Genomic DNA, 16157 nt, shown 5'->3' with positions numbered 1-16157 from the left:
GTTACTCCCATCTTCCTGGCTTCCCATGAGCCCAACAGTACTGGCAGTACTATTGCACCCTGTGCCACATTTTGTTGCCATGATTCCCTGGCCTGGTTAATCCATTTGTTGGCATCACATGGCTTTAAATGCCAGATGCCCAGAACAAGTCTCCTAAGTTATTTTACCTGAACGGTTTGGAGATTTTATTCAGCTCCCTTCCAGCTTCTTCAGAGTTAAGCAAAACTAAAGGGTGTTTTCATGGATGCAAATCAGATTCCTTAATACATGCAGGCAAACACATGTCTGAATATTTTTGAGCTGCTCTTTAGCTCCTCCATAAGCCCTTTCCACCTTCCCCCTCAGTACCCAGAACTTGCTGGGAAAAGGCCTACCTTGGAGCTTGGGGAAAGAAACATAGCATGTACCCAGTTTCATGGAATTGAAAAGGTAGAAAGAATGGCATGAGATGAGCTAATTTAGTCCCTTGCTCTCCAGTGAACAGTGGATTACATGATACAAGGAGCAGCTATTTTAAAACTCTTTTGGAGACAAACATTTCATAATCTTCCTTGGAAAGATTCAGAAACCCATCACTAGCTCTTTTAAAGCCTGTGATAAAATTTCTGATAATGAGCCTTGCCCTCCACCTGTCCAGTGCCCACAAATATCACTGGACTTTAGCCTGGCTCCATCCACAATTACAACAATTTCTGAGGTCACCCTGCAGAAGTGCAACACTGTGACTTGTTCAGGGGTCAGCCAGAACCATACCTACCAGATGAGCAGAGCAGAAAATAAAGAAAAGGTACAAATGATACAGGTGGAGGCTGGGGAACTCATATGGTTAGTGGCAGTGTTCACATATAGACCTTCTCAATCAAAATCTGAGGTTCTCCTTCACACCAGCTCTGCTTCCTTGTCTCAGCTACAATACCAACTCCTACTTTTCAGGGCATCATAGTTAAACAAATTTGGGAATTCAAGAAAAGATTGCATATAAATGGATGCTAATATGCTTAGTTCACCTAAATCAAATGCAATCTGAGATATGCAGGAGTTGACAGAAAAGTAATACTTAAAGTGAAATGAACTTAAACATGAACCAAAGGCTGATTCATCAACTCTCAAGGTCCACTTATAGTTAATAAGGTTAAATAGAAAATTACTGTAAAAGTTTATCGTCTGAAAGGATTTCCATCACAGTATTCTTCTCTTATTGCTTGGAAGCGCAGGCTGGCAGCTGTCCTTTCTATTACTGTGGCACTCAGTGAATGTCCTACCCAGTGAATGTCCCACCCAGTATGACATAAACATTTAGTTAACTTGTCAAAAGCCACAAAAGGTACAACCTCAAATACCTGCTAATCTCTCTTTTCTAGGCCTAAGGACTGTTTCCAAGCCGATTTTCCCTTTTACCCACCTACGATTTAATTTCGTTAAACAGTCCTAAAGTATATACTACATATGCTAAGCTTGGAACCGAAGAATGAAAATGAATGGGCTCTGTGATAGAGGAGATCCTTCACTGTGTCCACGCTACAGACTAACTTTATGGGCAACCTTACTGCTCCTCCTATCCCCCAGAGAAGGCAATAGCCCTTCTTCTTAAAGCTGAGACAGCCCAAGCTTTGAATCCCAGCACTTCCTGCTTCTTCTAAGTCTAGCTCCATGAATTATTCTCTCTCAGATGTCTTTATCCTCACCCTTTTAATTGGAATCTTCCCTAATATATTAGATTTCTGTATTCTGTTTTATAAAACTCCAAAATATCCTTAGACCCCTAATTCTCCTCTAGAGCTAACCTGTCTCTCCTCCTATTTGAAGCCAGATTTCAGGAAAGAATGATCTCATCTCTTCAATCTTGTTGCTCCTTTGAATTATTTTACCTTTTCTCCTTAAACTCTCCATGAGTGATCTCATACTTTCTCAAAGCTTCATTTACCATCTTGGTTCTGATGTCTCCCAAATATTTATATCTAGCTTGATGTCTCTTCTGAAGGTCAAACCGCTGTCTTCTCATTTGAGTCACTAGGTAGATATTCCAATGCTATCTCAAACCCCAAACTTTCCTCAAAACTTTCTCCTATTTCTAAATTTTCTTTATCATTGAAGGGCAGCATATCTGTTCGGCTGTTCAAATTAGGAGTCTGAGTCAATCATAATTCTTCTCTCTTCCTCATTATCTACATATAATTTATTACCAAGTTTAGCTCCTCAATATCTTTGGAATCATCTGATTTTCTCCACCTCAGCTTCTCTGATGGCCTCTTACCTTGACTGACCCCAAAGTCCCATCACTTGTTTCTCTGGTGTGGACTTGGCTTTCTCCCACTCATTCTCCTTCTAAAGTACAAATCCAAGTCTCTCCTGTATATATCCTTTCAGAGCCTCCTATTTTCCTCAAGATAAAGCCTTTCTATGGTTTCAATCCAGCCATGTCCCCATCTGGTTGCATGTTTTGTCAATTTCTCCTTTGATGTTTGTGCTGATCCAGTTATTGTTCCCCTAATACACCATGCTTTCTAACTTCTGAATATTTACACGTACTGCTTCACCTTGGTTTAAAATGCATCTCCATCCCTAATCACTACTTGGATCCTTCTCTTTTTTTCCTTTAGCTATCAAGTTAGAAATAGGAAAATTTTCATGACTACTAGATTGGAGATGGATCTCTGATGTCCTACTGTAGATCTCTCATTATAGTTTTCCTTATTTCTGTTCTGTCATGACCTTTCTAATTATAGGTCATCCCCAATAACTGGTTGGCTCCTGGTAGTCAGGCTCTAGGTCTTACCCACTTTTATTTTCCTAGAACCTAGAATTTCATAGTTCTTAATACACAGTGTTAAAAAAGAAAAGAATATTTAGATGTATATTTATTTAAGGATAAGTGAATATGTAAATGATCATATACAAAGAATATATAAATGAGTTAAGAAATATAGGTATGTAGATGGCCATAATACAATGATATATACAATCAAATAGAAATAACATTAACAACTACTATAGCAACAATAATGATAACATAGCTAACTTGTTATTGAGTTCTTAATATGTGTTAACATTATTATAACTACTTTGTATTTATTAGCTCAGTTGATCCTCAAAACCATCCCTGGAAGTAGGAATTAGTTCATGGTGCTGGGGGTATATTTAAGATGGCAGAGGTATTTCTGCTGGTAGAGTGTATGTACCACGTAGTTTCAGAGAGAACCTGGCCCTGGTAGATAGTTGTGAAAGCCGCGGTAGGATTGAGGTTGTAAGATATACTGGGGACATTGAGAAGGAAAAGCAAAGGAAATCAGAGGGAAACAAGACACAGAGACCTTTGGGAAGGGATAGTGTTAAATATCCTGGCAATGGTAAAAGAACTGGAAAGAAGTTGTGGGCACTGACATCCTTGTGGTCACAGGGACCCTGCTTTGATAGTAATTTCAATGAACTCTATCTTATTGTACCATAGTAGACAAGGGATATAAGGAAAAGAACCTGAGAGAATGATGTAGACTCCTCATTCAAGGGGTGAAGGAAAGGAGAATAAAGGAAAAGGTCATCAGGGTCATGGTGAGATTTCTTTCCTTTCAGGAATTTACCTGATTATGGTTTGGTTTTGTTGTTTTTGATTTTTGAATGAAGGGAAGACTAGTTGAGGAAAGATTTAAGATTAAGGGAGATCAGAGGAGGCAGGGCAGACTGGGATGAGTTGGAGAGGTGGTGGTTGAGTGTGGGTAGATGACAGGCCTCTGTTTGGCTAAAGAAGTGTGGTGGGATCATTCTCAAGGGGACACAAATGAAAGAAGTTCTTCTTTGATGGTTTCTCTCATTTCTGTGGAATGTGGTTCCATAATTAAGATCCTAGACCCCTAATCCACTTAGTCTCTGTGATCAAACAAACAATATAGATGAGAAAGAGATGCAGAGAATTAGCTATACATACTTCCTTTGAATGAATTCAGGAAAGCAGATTGAAACAAAAGATCATGCTGTTAAGACACATCTGTGCCTTTCAGACCAACCCACAGCCCTGCGGAGATGTGTTTGAACCCCCTTTGTCCACTGTTGCATGCACAGTGCCTAATTCAATGCCAAGCCCCCAACAGTGCTCCACGGTGGATTGTTAGATGAATGGGTAAAAAGTCAAACTCCTAAAAGTTTTGTTTAGCTATTCTGACCAAGACCAAAAACATCACTGGTTTCATGGGCATACAATGTGTACCTTTTAAAAGGACCCCCTAATCAGAAGGATCCTTGTTTGCTTTAATGTGTTGCTGTCACTGTTTTGAAAATTCTTAATAACATGAGCAAGGGGTCCCACACTCTCACTGTGCACCGGGCCAACATCCTATATATCCAATACTGGTAAATACACAAACACACACATACACATTCTAAATAGGTACTTTAGACACAGATAAATAACACATGATCCATAAAAATTTATGTTTAAAATAAATGATTAAGCAAATAAATAAATATATATTTTTATTAAGCAAATAAATAAATATATTTATTTATTCCTACCTGAAATGCTGGATCGAGGTTTTTCTTTCTTAAAATATGCTTCATACTCTCTGTAGACTATTTTCTTAAAGAAAGTTGTAAAAGGATTCGAACTGGAATCAAAACACAAACATTAATTTGAAAGATGCATATAACATCTACTCATATTATAACCAAGTATATCTCTCATAACCTCAGATGTCTAGAATGACAGTGTTTTATAGATATGAACAATAAATGTAATTAATGAAGTAATTATTGGACTCTTCAAAACTAGTATGTTGTGATCATATTCTTTCATAAGTTTAGAATGCCCTAATTAATGATGATTCTCAGAATCAATTTTCTTAAAAGGAACCTAAAATCATCGTATGAACTCAAACTTTAGGTTAGGTTTTAAATGATTAAAAATATGATCAAGTCACTTAAAAGTAAATAGGTGAGCTATTTGCAACCCATCAGTCAAATACAATTTTTCATAAAACACTTCCTGCAAATTATAATTTTAAGCCTCTGGGAAATGTTATAAATTTGTATTGATTTGTTTGACCCTATTTCTGCTTGAGAGGGTGGAGATAGCTAATGGAGTAAAACTCAGATTCCTGTTGGAAACAAATGAAAAAACTATCTTGGAAAGATTAAGTAACTTTCTAAGGAAATACAGTTGATATATGACAAAGCCAGGATCCAACGTGGTTAAAATCATTTCCTCTCCTCTGTCTTGACCCAGTTAATCTCTATTTTAATCTTTATTTCTACATTCAACAGGGTTCTGAATCATAATAACTACAGTACTATATTCCACAGGAATGACAGAGGTTCTGAAAGGAGAAAGTCCTGCAGGTGGCCCCCTTGTCAACAATTGACCCATCCTCCTTTCCTAACCCAGGGAAGACCTGCCAGCACAATGTGGTCCTCACATTGTACATTTGATCTTTTGGTTTGTATGCTTTGGCCTGCATCTATCCATCCCCACCCCAAGGCATAACCACCACAAGCTACAGGGAAGCTAGGACAGAGCTCCTGTTCCACCCATGAGCAGGCAAGATTAGTGTCAGAAAGAGTGTTATTTTCTATGGGGTTTGAGGGAGTAACAGTTCACTTAAGGGTGTGGGCATGAACTTGGATGAATCATCTAGAAATGCAATATTTAAAATTATTATCTTTTAAAAGAAAGAATTTCTTTGTATATATGACCAAGATAGTATATAATGCCCTCTTATATAACCTAGTTACAATGGAGTTTTTAAAAAGAGTTACTGTGATACATGGAAAAGACTTCAGAATATTACTTTTTTTTTGAAGATTGCTTTGGTTCTGTAATTGCAAAAGAAGAACACAGTTTTCACAATCATCTAAATTGTGATGCTAAGTTAAAAAATAAAAGTGATCACACTAGGAGGCTTACCATTTTAAACAAATAAAAATAAGATTAGCTGGAAATATTGGATAGACCCTATGATTTAGTTAATTTCTAGGAAGTCTCATTTTAACTTTTCAATTGGAAAAATATAGTTTGCAACTGAAAGATATGGTTTGATATTATTTAAACCTCCTCTTACTGACACATGCCTTTTAATAGTAACCTTACCAAAAATATCTAGGGTAAACCATACTCCAGGAAGTGATTAAGAGAGAAAAAATTAAGAGTCACCGTGAACAGCCATGAATAAGCCAAATATGAAGCAGGACAGAGTGAAAGTACTGAAGTGTCGCATTTACATGGACTGATGTTTTAAAAGTCATATTTAAGAAAGCAACAAAATGATGGCAGTAGTTATTCAGCTCAAAATAATTATCTGCTCAAATAAAGTACAAGGTGCACAACTTTAGTTTTAGGAGATGAAGTTATGTGACAATGGAATAAATAATATGTAACTAGAAATGCCATAAAAATACTGAACTAGTAAAAATCTGGAATGGGAGCTGGTAGGAAAGGCAGATGAGGGAGCTTGGTGTTTGTGAATCAATCAATATGTTAAACTGACGACAATCAGACTACTAACAAAACTGTACTGAAAACAAACTCACGAAAAGAAAGCAGCGTCTAAACAATCAAGTTGAATATTTTCCACGTTAGTGGAGCAAAATTAGCACTCACCAAGTTTGTTATGCTCTTCATACTTGATTAAATGTACTTATTTACCTGAACACACACACACACACACACACACACACACACACACACACACACACCTGTGGAATTACAAAAGTAATATTCTCTAAAACATTAGATTATCCACCCTGGCTACCCCTCCTGGACACCATACCTGAATTACCTTAGATTTGAGTGCTCAGGGTGGTAGTTCCAGTTGATGCCCTGAGCTGCCACGTAGAACTGCCTCAGCTGTGCTGCGTCAGCCCCGTGTCTCCCCCAGCCTGCCCAGCTGCTGCCCAGGACCACCAGTACCCAGAGGTGTGGGCAGCCTAGAAGCATGGTTCCTTCCCTTCTCCTGCCCTCTGCCCCCCTGGGACCAGCAGGGCTTGCCTGGCAGCTTGAGGTGCCTGGTGCTGCACTGTGAACTGTCTTGGCTGCAATGAGCTCTGGGAGGCTGTGGGTGGCAGTGTCCTCCTCCCCTGAAGCCTCTGGCTCACCCTCCCTCCCAGCTTCCTGGGGCTTGTCCCTGCAGGGGCGTGGTAAGATCACTGTCCTTGGTGAGGAAAGGGACAAGAGGAAGAGTTAGTAACTGTTTTTCTACAGGTAAAGAAAAGGCAGGCAGAGATCTTGCTAGAGGATCCAATAGGAGGGACAGTGCCCAGGAATTCACAGGCCACACTTCCCTGGCTGAAGCTACTGGAGCAGTAGCCTCCCACCTTCCATGGTGCATGTGTCAGAGTTTGTGCTTACCAGACTCTGCAATTCCCAGTACACTGAGACTCTGCAGCCTTCCTACCCCCAGTGGAAAGGGGCATTTTGTCTGATACTGGGCACAGAAATATTGTGCCCTCAGGTTGGCAATGAGTCCATGAGGAAGCCTACTGCTATAGATCACTTGGCCAACTTCTACCCAGGCACAGTTGTCTTGATAAGGGTTTGCTACTGGTTAGAACACAGCAGAGCAGAGGGCTTAGCTGAGATAATCAGTAGTTTAGATTTCAGTTCTGTTTACTAATTGTGCTCTTGGGCTCAACTCTCCAGACTGTGGCTTGACATCTGCACAATGGGGTTGCTAAGACCAGTTTTTCCTGAAAGCATTGTTGGAAGGATTAAAGAATATTGCCTAGCACTTAGAAAGCACACAGCACATGTTTATTTCTGTGATTATGTTTTCCTGTCTCCAGGGTCCCTCATATTTCCTGAAGGATGTATTTCACACAGGGTGATTAAATCTTTTTCTGCTGTTGGTAGAGGATCTGAGAATTCTATTATCTGAGATATCATGATGACTCATCCCAGGGTGCCTGGATCTGTGTGCCTCCAAGCTTCTGCATATGCTTTATGCCTTCAATTCATTCAACAAGTTGTGGTCTGACACCTCCAAGAGGTACTATTTAGTGACACCAGGCTTCTCTGCAACTCCCCTCCGCAGTCTTCTCTTTCCCCTTTTGCTAATATTATCTACCAATGTAGAATTTCCTTCCTCTTTTGCTTGCCCATTCTTTAAAGTTCAGAGTTCTACCTGTCTCTCTGATGGTGGACTCAAATTTGACTTTTCTATTTTATGAACTCCTACACCACCATTCAAATAATACACTTCTGTTGTTCACCTTGTATTATACTGTGTGGGTTTCTGTTGTACCCCAACTAGGTTATAAGTGCTCCAGGTCTTACACTTCTGTACATTTGATTTGTGAACCAGTGATTCCCAAAGTCAAGAGAGCATTAGGATTCCCTAGTGACTTTCACAAAGCGCAGATTCTGACTCAGGAAAGACCAGTGGCATATAATACCTAGCCTAGTGATAGACAAACAAGAAGCAGTTATGGATGCCAAAGGCAGTATGATTGATAAACTTTTTTTTAAAGCACCATGTGCCTAAATCCCAAGGTTATTATCAATATTCTTGAAAAAGCCTTGTAATCTTTAGACTGCTTTACCATTTTAACTTGTATATTTGCTTATATGTACCCAGTCTATATGATGTAGTCATTGGGTTACATTTCACCATGACAAAACAACTACAATGCTTGGCTCTCTAACTTTTGCATCAATTCTGGATAAACACTATATAACTTTCACTGACCCACTTATTAAACATGTGATTTAAAGAACAGGTAAAACACATTCATTCTTTCCTGTGAAACATTAAGGTAATGGAGACGTTCTGTTTCTCTGACTTTCTCTTGGACCAGGGAGTGTGATGTATGTATTTGCCAGCTCATTGACAGGTGGAGCTGTAATTAGGACAACTGGTGCCAACAGAGTGATGTATACAGACCTTATTGAACAAAACATCAAACAAAGGAACATGGCATTTGGGGGCAAATCCATTTAATTGGTCTTTGGGTCCTTTGATAAGATCTACAGTGAGATGGAGCTTCCTGTTCTGATTCTTGGTCTTCTATAGCCTTGGGTACCATCCCAGGTTTCTCTGGAAACCTCAGCAGCAGAGGTCTAAGGCTCCTCATTGACAGCAACCACTGGAGTTCTGGGAGATCCTGCTGGGGTTTCCTGAAGTCAGAGATGTGCCTGGCTTCCAACACTGCAGAGAAGCCTTCCTTAACCCCCAAATAAAGGGGTATTTTCATTTCTCCAGTCTGGTCTCCTGGTGAGTCAAACACTCTGGTCTCTTTGACTAGCTGGTATTTCCAGTGACAGCCGTGTTCAAGTCCACAGACCACAGCACAAACATTTGCTCTTGGCGTCAGCAGCTTGTGTTGGAGGAAGAGCAGAGGTGGAGCAGGAAGGGGGTGATGGGGAGGTCAGAACATGGCACAGTCCTCTGCTCTGGTCCAGAGTTTGTCTAAAGGAGAGTCCATGCCCTTATCCAGGGGGTAACAGAAAACTGCCACAACTGTGCTACAGTTAAAGTCAAGTTTAGCAGGAAGCTCCATGTTCACCAACTAGGATCCTGAGAGGTTGGGAGATAGGTCTCTGAAAATGAGATTAAAAGAAATCAAAATCAGTATTTTTCCTTTAAAAAATAAAAGAAATCTTTCATCATATCTCTCCTCTGAGGCTCAAGACAATCTTCTCTTTCTAGATTGCAGATTTTCTGCTCAAGGCTACTTTCCTTAAGAAACTCAGCTATTACTGTGCTGCTCTGGAAAAGAGTGGTAGCAGTTTCCGTTTTTCCAGCAAGTAACAGAGGAGGTTGTCAGGGAGCAGCCACAGTGTCAATCAATACACCTAGCAGCCAACAACAATACTGTCACATTCCTGGAGTAAGGAACATACTGCTGGAGCACTTCTATCCTGGAGGTTATGGAAAGGCTTGATGACTCCCCTACTACAGTTGCTCCACTGACACACCTGCCTTCCATCGCTAATACGATCTCCTTCATGGCCTGAAGTTTCAATACCTGCTTAAGATGTATTACTTGATTATATATAGGAAATCAAGGTTTTTATTCTTCCATTTTCCCAAATTATTCTATTCCTTCAAAAATATCTTCTTAACTTATCAACCCTTAACTTACCTTAAGGGTTCGGGTCAAATGCAGCATTTGTAAAAACTCCATATGTTCCTAGGTGGCTAAAGAACAGAAACACAAGGATGACCTGCCATGTAATGCTTAGTCCTCAACAGTCCTGCACATATTGTCTACATAAACCTTGCATTACTAGTCCGCCCCTGAAATTCTGTCTGTTGTAATAAGAGGAAAAAAAATGCTAAAGCAATTTTAGAGATCTTATTTAACAGCTCTAGATAATTTGCATTGCATTTTACTCTGTTACTGTTGATGCTTTATGTGCAGAATTTCTGCTGTGCCCTCTAAGGGGCTGTACCCCCTTCTTGGTGAGAAGAAATAGTTACAAAATTCTGAGCTTTGATAAATTGATAATCTAGCATTAGTTTTCAAAGAATGGTGATACTGCCCCCTAGGGGTGTCTTTTTTTTTTCATAATGATCAGAAGTTCTACTGACGTAGTAGGTCTGGGTCAGGGTGCTGAAATGTCCAAACAGGTACAAGATATAAGAGAATTGTCATACATCGCACACAGCTTTGGAATGTCTGCTCGACATTCATATAGGCCAGATATCTTTGAGCCTGGAACTTACAGACTTACATATAAATATTTAGCATTTCTTGCATCTTTTACAATGCAGTTGCCATGTGAATGAATTAAGGGAAGATCATTGAATAAAACATCAAACAGTAGGTTGTGCAACTCTACCATGATTGTGTGCTACTTTGAAACATCAGGTCTGTGTTGGCCATGCCTCTGATGCTGAGTCCCTGGTACAGCATTCCACTGGCCCAGCTCCCCAGCTGATGCTTCCTAGTGACACTATAGGGAGCACAAGCTCTGATGGCCTTGGGGCACCTTAGCTTTAGCATTTGGTTTCTACTATGACCACCTTCTCTTTTATTCTCCTTTATTAGGAGAATTAGGACTTTTGCTGATTTTAAAAGCATGGAGTGTGGCCGGCATATATTATCTGTGTATCTCACTTCAGGATAGTCAGGAGGACACAGCAAAAGATTTTTTATACAAAGGTGGCAGCCATTATGTGTGATCTTCCTGACACAAATCAGAAAGTCAAACTAACAAAATCCACTCAAAGAACATTTCCATCTCACCTGTGAGGGTTCAGGGGGCATTTCCCGTCATCTGAAATAAGTGGGAAAACACAAATGATTGGTTTAAAAGGAAAAAACAGAAGCGAGATGAAGGGCAGTCTTTAGTGATGGCAATGACTGGGGAGAGTCAGTAGAATGACTTTCAGGTGGACTCATTCTGAGGCGCATTGGGAGCAGTCTACCGGAGAGAGAGGACCTGCTTTAGGCTAAATTCCATATTTCACAGTATTTAACTCCAGAGTCCTCTCACCTTCTTCCTCTTGCCTTTCAGTTAAGAAAAGCTCCTCAAGCCTCTGAGGCCTTCAGCCTCTTGACCCTAGCGGGACTCCTGTTGCTGCATCCTGAGGATCCCAGCTGGGATCACACAAACCCATCACACGGGGCAGTGGGGGTTTCCCCTCGCTGTCACTTTTGTGATCAGGTACTTCTGGCCTTAGTCCAAACCACAGCCTCTGGCAGTCGACTCTTCATATGTGGCTGTGGTATTCACCTGTTACCTGGTCATGGAATATCCAGAAGCATGAAACCAAATTAGGATAAGACCAGGGAAAAAACTCCCATCCCAAACAGGTGAATTTGTATATTATCAAAGATACAGGAGGATAAGGGGTTGGTGGTCCCTTTCCAACCTAGAAATGTCTCTAGAGAATGAATTGGTGGGGAAAAGCAGGAGGAAATACTATGATTCCTGTGGTCATGGAGACTAGGATCTAGCTGCCAGGAGCTCTTGCCTCTGCCATCTTGATCTGATCAAACACAGTTTGCTTGGAGGGATTGGTTGTAGCTCTTGGTATACCTTTATGGTCTTTAAGCAGAGCATTATCCTTTGTCTATCATCTTAGTCATTTACAGGAGAGAATGTGAAGGAGCTTTGGAAAAACAGCTCATGGCAAGGGTAGCTTTTTGAATGTGAGGAGGCAGCAAGTTAGGAATAGGTGTTGAAACTCCTCGATGCAATGAGAGCTTCAACATCAGCCGAGGTTTCAACATAGCTGCTTCCAGTTACCTGGATCTGAGCTTCAGTTGACCTTTGGTGCTTCGCACTACTGTCTATGAGGAGCAATAGTAAAGATCCCTATTAGACAAGTTTATGTAACCATGTGCAGGCACATGTCACGACAAATTTTAACTCTTAAAGAGATGGGGTGTTCCCTCTTTTATTCCCAGGTTATACTTCTGTGTCTGCTGAAGAGTTTCCCTTACAGTCTTCATCCCTTTGGCCACTTCCCTGCTTAAGTCCTGCACAGACTCCACGAGTTCTTAGAAGAAAATGCAGACATCCTAGCTCCCCGTGCCAGGGGCTAATAAAGCAGCTGCTCCACAGGCTCACACTTCATTTCCTGTCTCCTCTGTAAGCCCCTCTGGACTCAGGCACACTGGCAACTACACACCATTTTCCCAGGTATCCTCCCTTTCACATCTTGCCATGTGCCACTTTTTCTCCTGGAGCTCTATATCCATTTTCCCCCTTCATCAAATTCCTCCTATTTGTTCTTCAAAGCTAAGCTTGAGCAAGCTTCTCTGACCCCCAGTCTGGTTTAGGAAGCCTATTCTGTGTTCCGGTGATAGGCTGCTGTTTTTGTTCTCACACATGTACCCCACTTGAGTCTGTGTGTATTGACCAAACACACAGACTCAAGTGGGGGACATGTGTGAGAATAAAAACACAAGCAGCCTATCACCGGAACACAGAATGGGATACCTACCAGGTATAGCAACCTTAATTAATACCAGAGACCATCATTACAATGCCTAACAGACTGTAAATGACTGTCACATAAAGGAATGAGTGAAGAAAGCTGACATGAGAATTTTAAAATTTGGTTTTGTGATTGCAAATGCTGAACTGCAAAACTGCCTCCTCAGAATTTTGAAGGAGGGCTTTTGAAAACTTCAGATTTATAGGCTCATGCCCAAGTCTCCCTGTGGGAACATCAGCATTTGGTAAATTTCTCCAGGTGATTTTGCTGGACAGTCAGTTCTCAGGATCACTAAGTTATCTCTACCTTCTTTTAATTAAATGTTTCCAAACATGAACTATTGAAATGGTGGCTTCACCACCCCATCCAAAATCACATGAAAGAAGAAAGCAAGAAGAAAACTCGTTCTTATTTACCTTTCTTTCTGAGACGCTTTCTCAGCAGAGCCAAGAGTGTCCCACCCATGACCAGACCTATTGTAGAAGCCACAGTTCCACCAAAGTAAGTCAGGGCCTCCTGGACAGTCAATGGCCCCTCTGCAAAAAAACAAAACAAACAAACAAAAAAAAAACATGCACATGCAAGATATGAGAAGTGCTCTGTGCAAAAGGCCAGTTATTCTCTTCAAAGGGTCCCAAGAACTCTAAGATGTTCTTGGATCATCCAAAGACCTGCCAGTGCTGACAGCCTGCTGTGAAAGGAGATATGAAAGTCAGAAAGCCATGATCAGAGAGTGGGAAGCACACAGGATCATATTCCTAAGACTTAAATATTAAATGTAATTTCAAAGCGTTCAGAAGAAGACCTAATAAAAGGAAAGACATTGTAGATGCAAGAGGCCTACACATGGAAGTTTGAGCAAATAAAATGAGCCATGGGGAATTTTTTTTGGCCATCAAAAATTCAGAAATGCAACAGAAAGTAATCAGAATAAGCTGATAGGGAAAAAGTAGGGGAGAAACTTGGAGCTGAATTGAAGCTTGCAAACAGGTGGAGCATAATTAAGATCTGTGATATTTCTAGAGGTAAGTGGTAAACAAAATTCTTCTGAGGTAATAAACCAGAATCTGCATGATTAACATATTTTGAAACTTCAAGATATGTTCGTAGAGATTACAAGTAAGCAAGGGAACTTATTTCACAAATCTGAGCCCTGAAAAGGAGTGGCAGTTATGTACACAGAGTCACTGAATTTAATTCCCACTGCTCTACATAAAGCAAGGAGATTCTGTCTGACTCATTGTGAAACCTTTATCAAGCAAGGGGAAACCTTGTGACAGAAAGGAGGACAACTGTGACAGATATAGAGAGAAGAAATACTGATTTGTTTTTCATATTGAGAAAACTTCCTAAACCATATGAAAAATGTACCTTGGCAGGTTGGTGTGGTAGCTGACCAGTGTCCATTCTCTTGGCATGCTGCTCTGGCAGAGCCATTAAGTAAATGACCTTCTGGACAATGGAAGGTGCAGGTTGACCCATAGCTGAAATTCCCCCAGGGGTTGGAACAGTTCATCACTGTTGGCTTGTTGATATGCAGTTCTGAGCATTTGATGGCTGCAAGAAAAGAAGAAGGAGGAGAAACAGCATGAAGAATGATGGTGAATGAGATCATGGTTTCATCTGTAACCTGACTAGCATTGCCAGTAGACAGTAGACTATGAAAAGGTCAGAAGGAGATCAGCCACTTCACACTCCCGCCCACTCTTCCAATATCACACAATGCTAAGTATCCCCTCAGAGAATGCTAGCCAAAGAACAAGGAGGGGCCAGCAGCATCCAATAAACATCTGCTAAGGGGTTGACTTTGCCTCAAAAAATACTATTTGCAATTTTTTTCTCTCAAAAATACTATTTTTAAGTGTTATTATTAGTACTCTAATGGTTAACTGGCAGGTCAGCATGTACTTATTAAAATACTTAATGAGCACTCAGTGCAGCTAGAACTGGAAGTTTGTTTATTTCCATAGTAGATGCTGGAAGTTTGAAAGTAGAGGCCATCATCCTCTTTAAACTATTTTTTCAGGGAATTCCACGTTCTTTTTTCTAACTTACATAATGGAAAACGGAAGCTCAGGAATTATATCTAATTTAAGTAAATATTATTGGCAGTACTGATATTTGTAGAGCTCTGTGTTGTGCTTTGTGGGAGATGTAAAGATGAAAGGGATATAAAACTTTAAGCTTCCTTTATGGGGTGACAGCTCTCCAGGAAGTATCACATAGGTGTAACTGTCTAGATTCCAATTATTATGAAAATACGAGGTGTTTATCCTGTCACCTAAAAACATTGTAGCTTATGTTTCACAAATCATACAGCTGGTTTTATTCTTAGCGTTCTTCTAGTTTCTAACACATCTGTGCTTGTTTCCTCCTTAGAGCTTTGAGAACCAGGGCATTAGCTCCATCATGAGGAGGAAGGGCAGAGATGCTCGTGAGGCACAGTGCAGCTGACTGGATGGGTGTGGAATTCATGGAGGACTCCACCCATGCAGTGGCTGCTGGGGCAGGTACACTGGCTAACTTAAGTGCCTGCAGGATAGCATCAGAACCTCCTGCTGCTTTTCACTTTACCTCTGCAGGCCGGGGTTACTGCTGTCCATTGTCCTGAAGGCTTGCACTTGAGGGTGCTGTCTCCTGTGAGTGTGAATCCAGCTTTGCATCCAAAGTAGCAAGTGGTGTCCAAGCCAAAGTTTTCCCCATGATGTCTGCAGGTCATTGTTCCCTGCCCAGAAGCAACAAGGGCTGGGCATCGAACCTTGGAGGTAGAAACTGACGCTACACCTGTGTTGAGAGGGTATTTCAATTTAGAGAGCTCTCAGTTAAAAGCAGCATGTCAGAGTTAAGGCTGACATGGAAACTGCCCCCCCACTCCTTTCACCATGGGGGAGGCACTACTGACATCTGTAAGGAAGTTAAAGTGATTAACCTCAGGTGTGGAAAGCAGAAGAGGAAAATTGTTTACAAGTGCCCCTGAAGAGATGATTCTCCTACACAAGAAGAAAGGCAGGGCGGGGTCACTATTAACAATTTTGAGAAAAGGGAATCAGCAGAAGAGTTGTTGCAGAAGTAGCAATTCAGTAGGCTAAACGCACATGGGCCAGTTGTATGCCTTCCTCTGCTTTACTGGGAGGTGATATTGTTCTCTGGTCAAAGGTCAACATGAAAGGAGATGCCACTGGTTTTGCCACTTGCTATGTGGCAAGAAGATGACTAACTTCTCTGTACCTCAGTTTCTTGATTTGCAAAACTGGACTGGTAACAGCAGCCCTTGTACTCTTGGCA

General features: G+C 40.9%; 3 protein-coding genes across 3 annotated transcripts in view; 1 reads left to right on the top strand and 2 right to left on the bottom strand.

The window, feature by feature from the left end:
• F5 (coagulation factor V) overlaps positions 1 to 7007 on the bottom strand; it is a 65595-nt gene extending 58588 nt beyond the window's left edge. Inside the window, exons 1-2 of the mRNA XM_026405243.2 lie at positions 6765 to 7007; positions 4507 to 4598 (exon numbers count right to left, since the gene is read on the bottom strand). Coding sequence (XP_026261028.2) covers positions 4507 to 4598; positions 6765 to 6922 — 250 coding nt within the window. The 5' untranslated portion in view covers positions 6923 to 7007. The remainder of the gene's footprint in view (positions 1 to 4506; positions 4599 to 6764) is intronic.
• The window catches only part of Firrm (FIGNL1 interacting regulator of recombination and mitosis), a 363157-nt gene that overhangs the window by 75115 nt on the left and 271885 nt on the right, over positions 1 to 16157 (top strand). The window lies entirely within an intron of this gene.
• Selp (selectin P) overlaps positions 8962 to 16157 on the bottom strand; it is a 34859-nt gene continuing 27663 nt past the window's right edge. Inside the window, exons 11-16 of the mRNA XM_077802693.1 lie at positions 15447 to 15656; positions 14244 to 14429; positions 13289 to 13408; positions 11173 to 11203; positions 10066 to 10121; positions 8962 to 9520 (exon numbers count right to left, since the gene is read on the bottom strand). Of these exons, the coding sequence (XP_077658819.1) occupies positions 10067 to 10121; positions 11173 to 11203; positions 13289 to 13408; positions 14244 to 14429; positions 15447 to 15656 (602 nt within the window). The 3' untranslated portion in view covers positions 8962 to 9520; position 10066. The remainder of the gene's footprint in view (positions 9521 to 10065; positions 10122 to 11172; positions 11204 to 13288; positions 13409 to 14243; positions 14430 to 15446; positions 15657 to 16157) is intronic.

This window comes from Urocitellus parryii, chromosome 9, assembly GCF_045843805.1.
Source record: "Urocitellus parryii isolate mUroPar1 chromosome 9, mUroPar1.hap1, whole genome shotgun sequence".
Taxonomy (NCBI): Eukaryota; Metazoa; Chordata; class Mammalia; order Rodentia; family Sciuridae; genus Urocitellus; species Urocitellus parryii.
The sequence above is the reverse complement of the archived record's forward strand: the minus strand, read 5'-3'. Positions and strand labels throughout refer to the sequence as shown.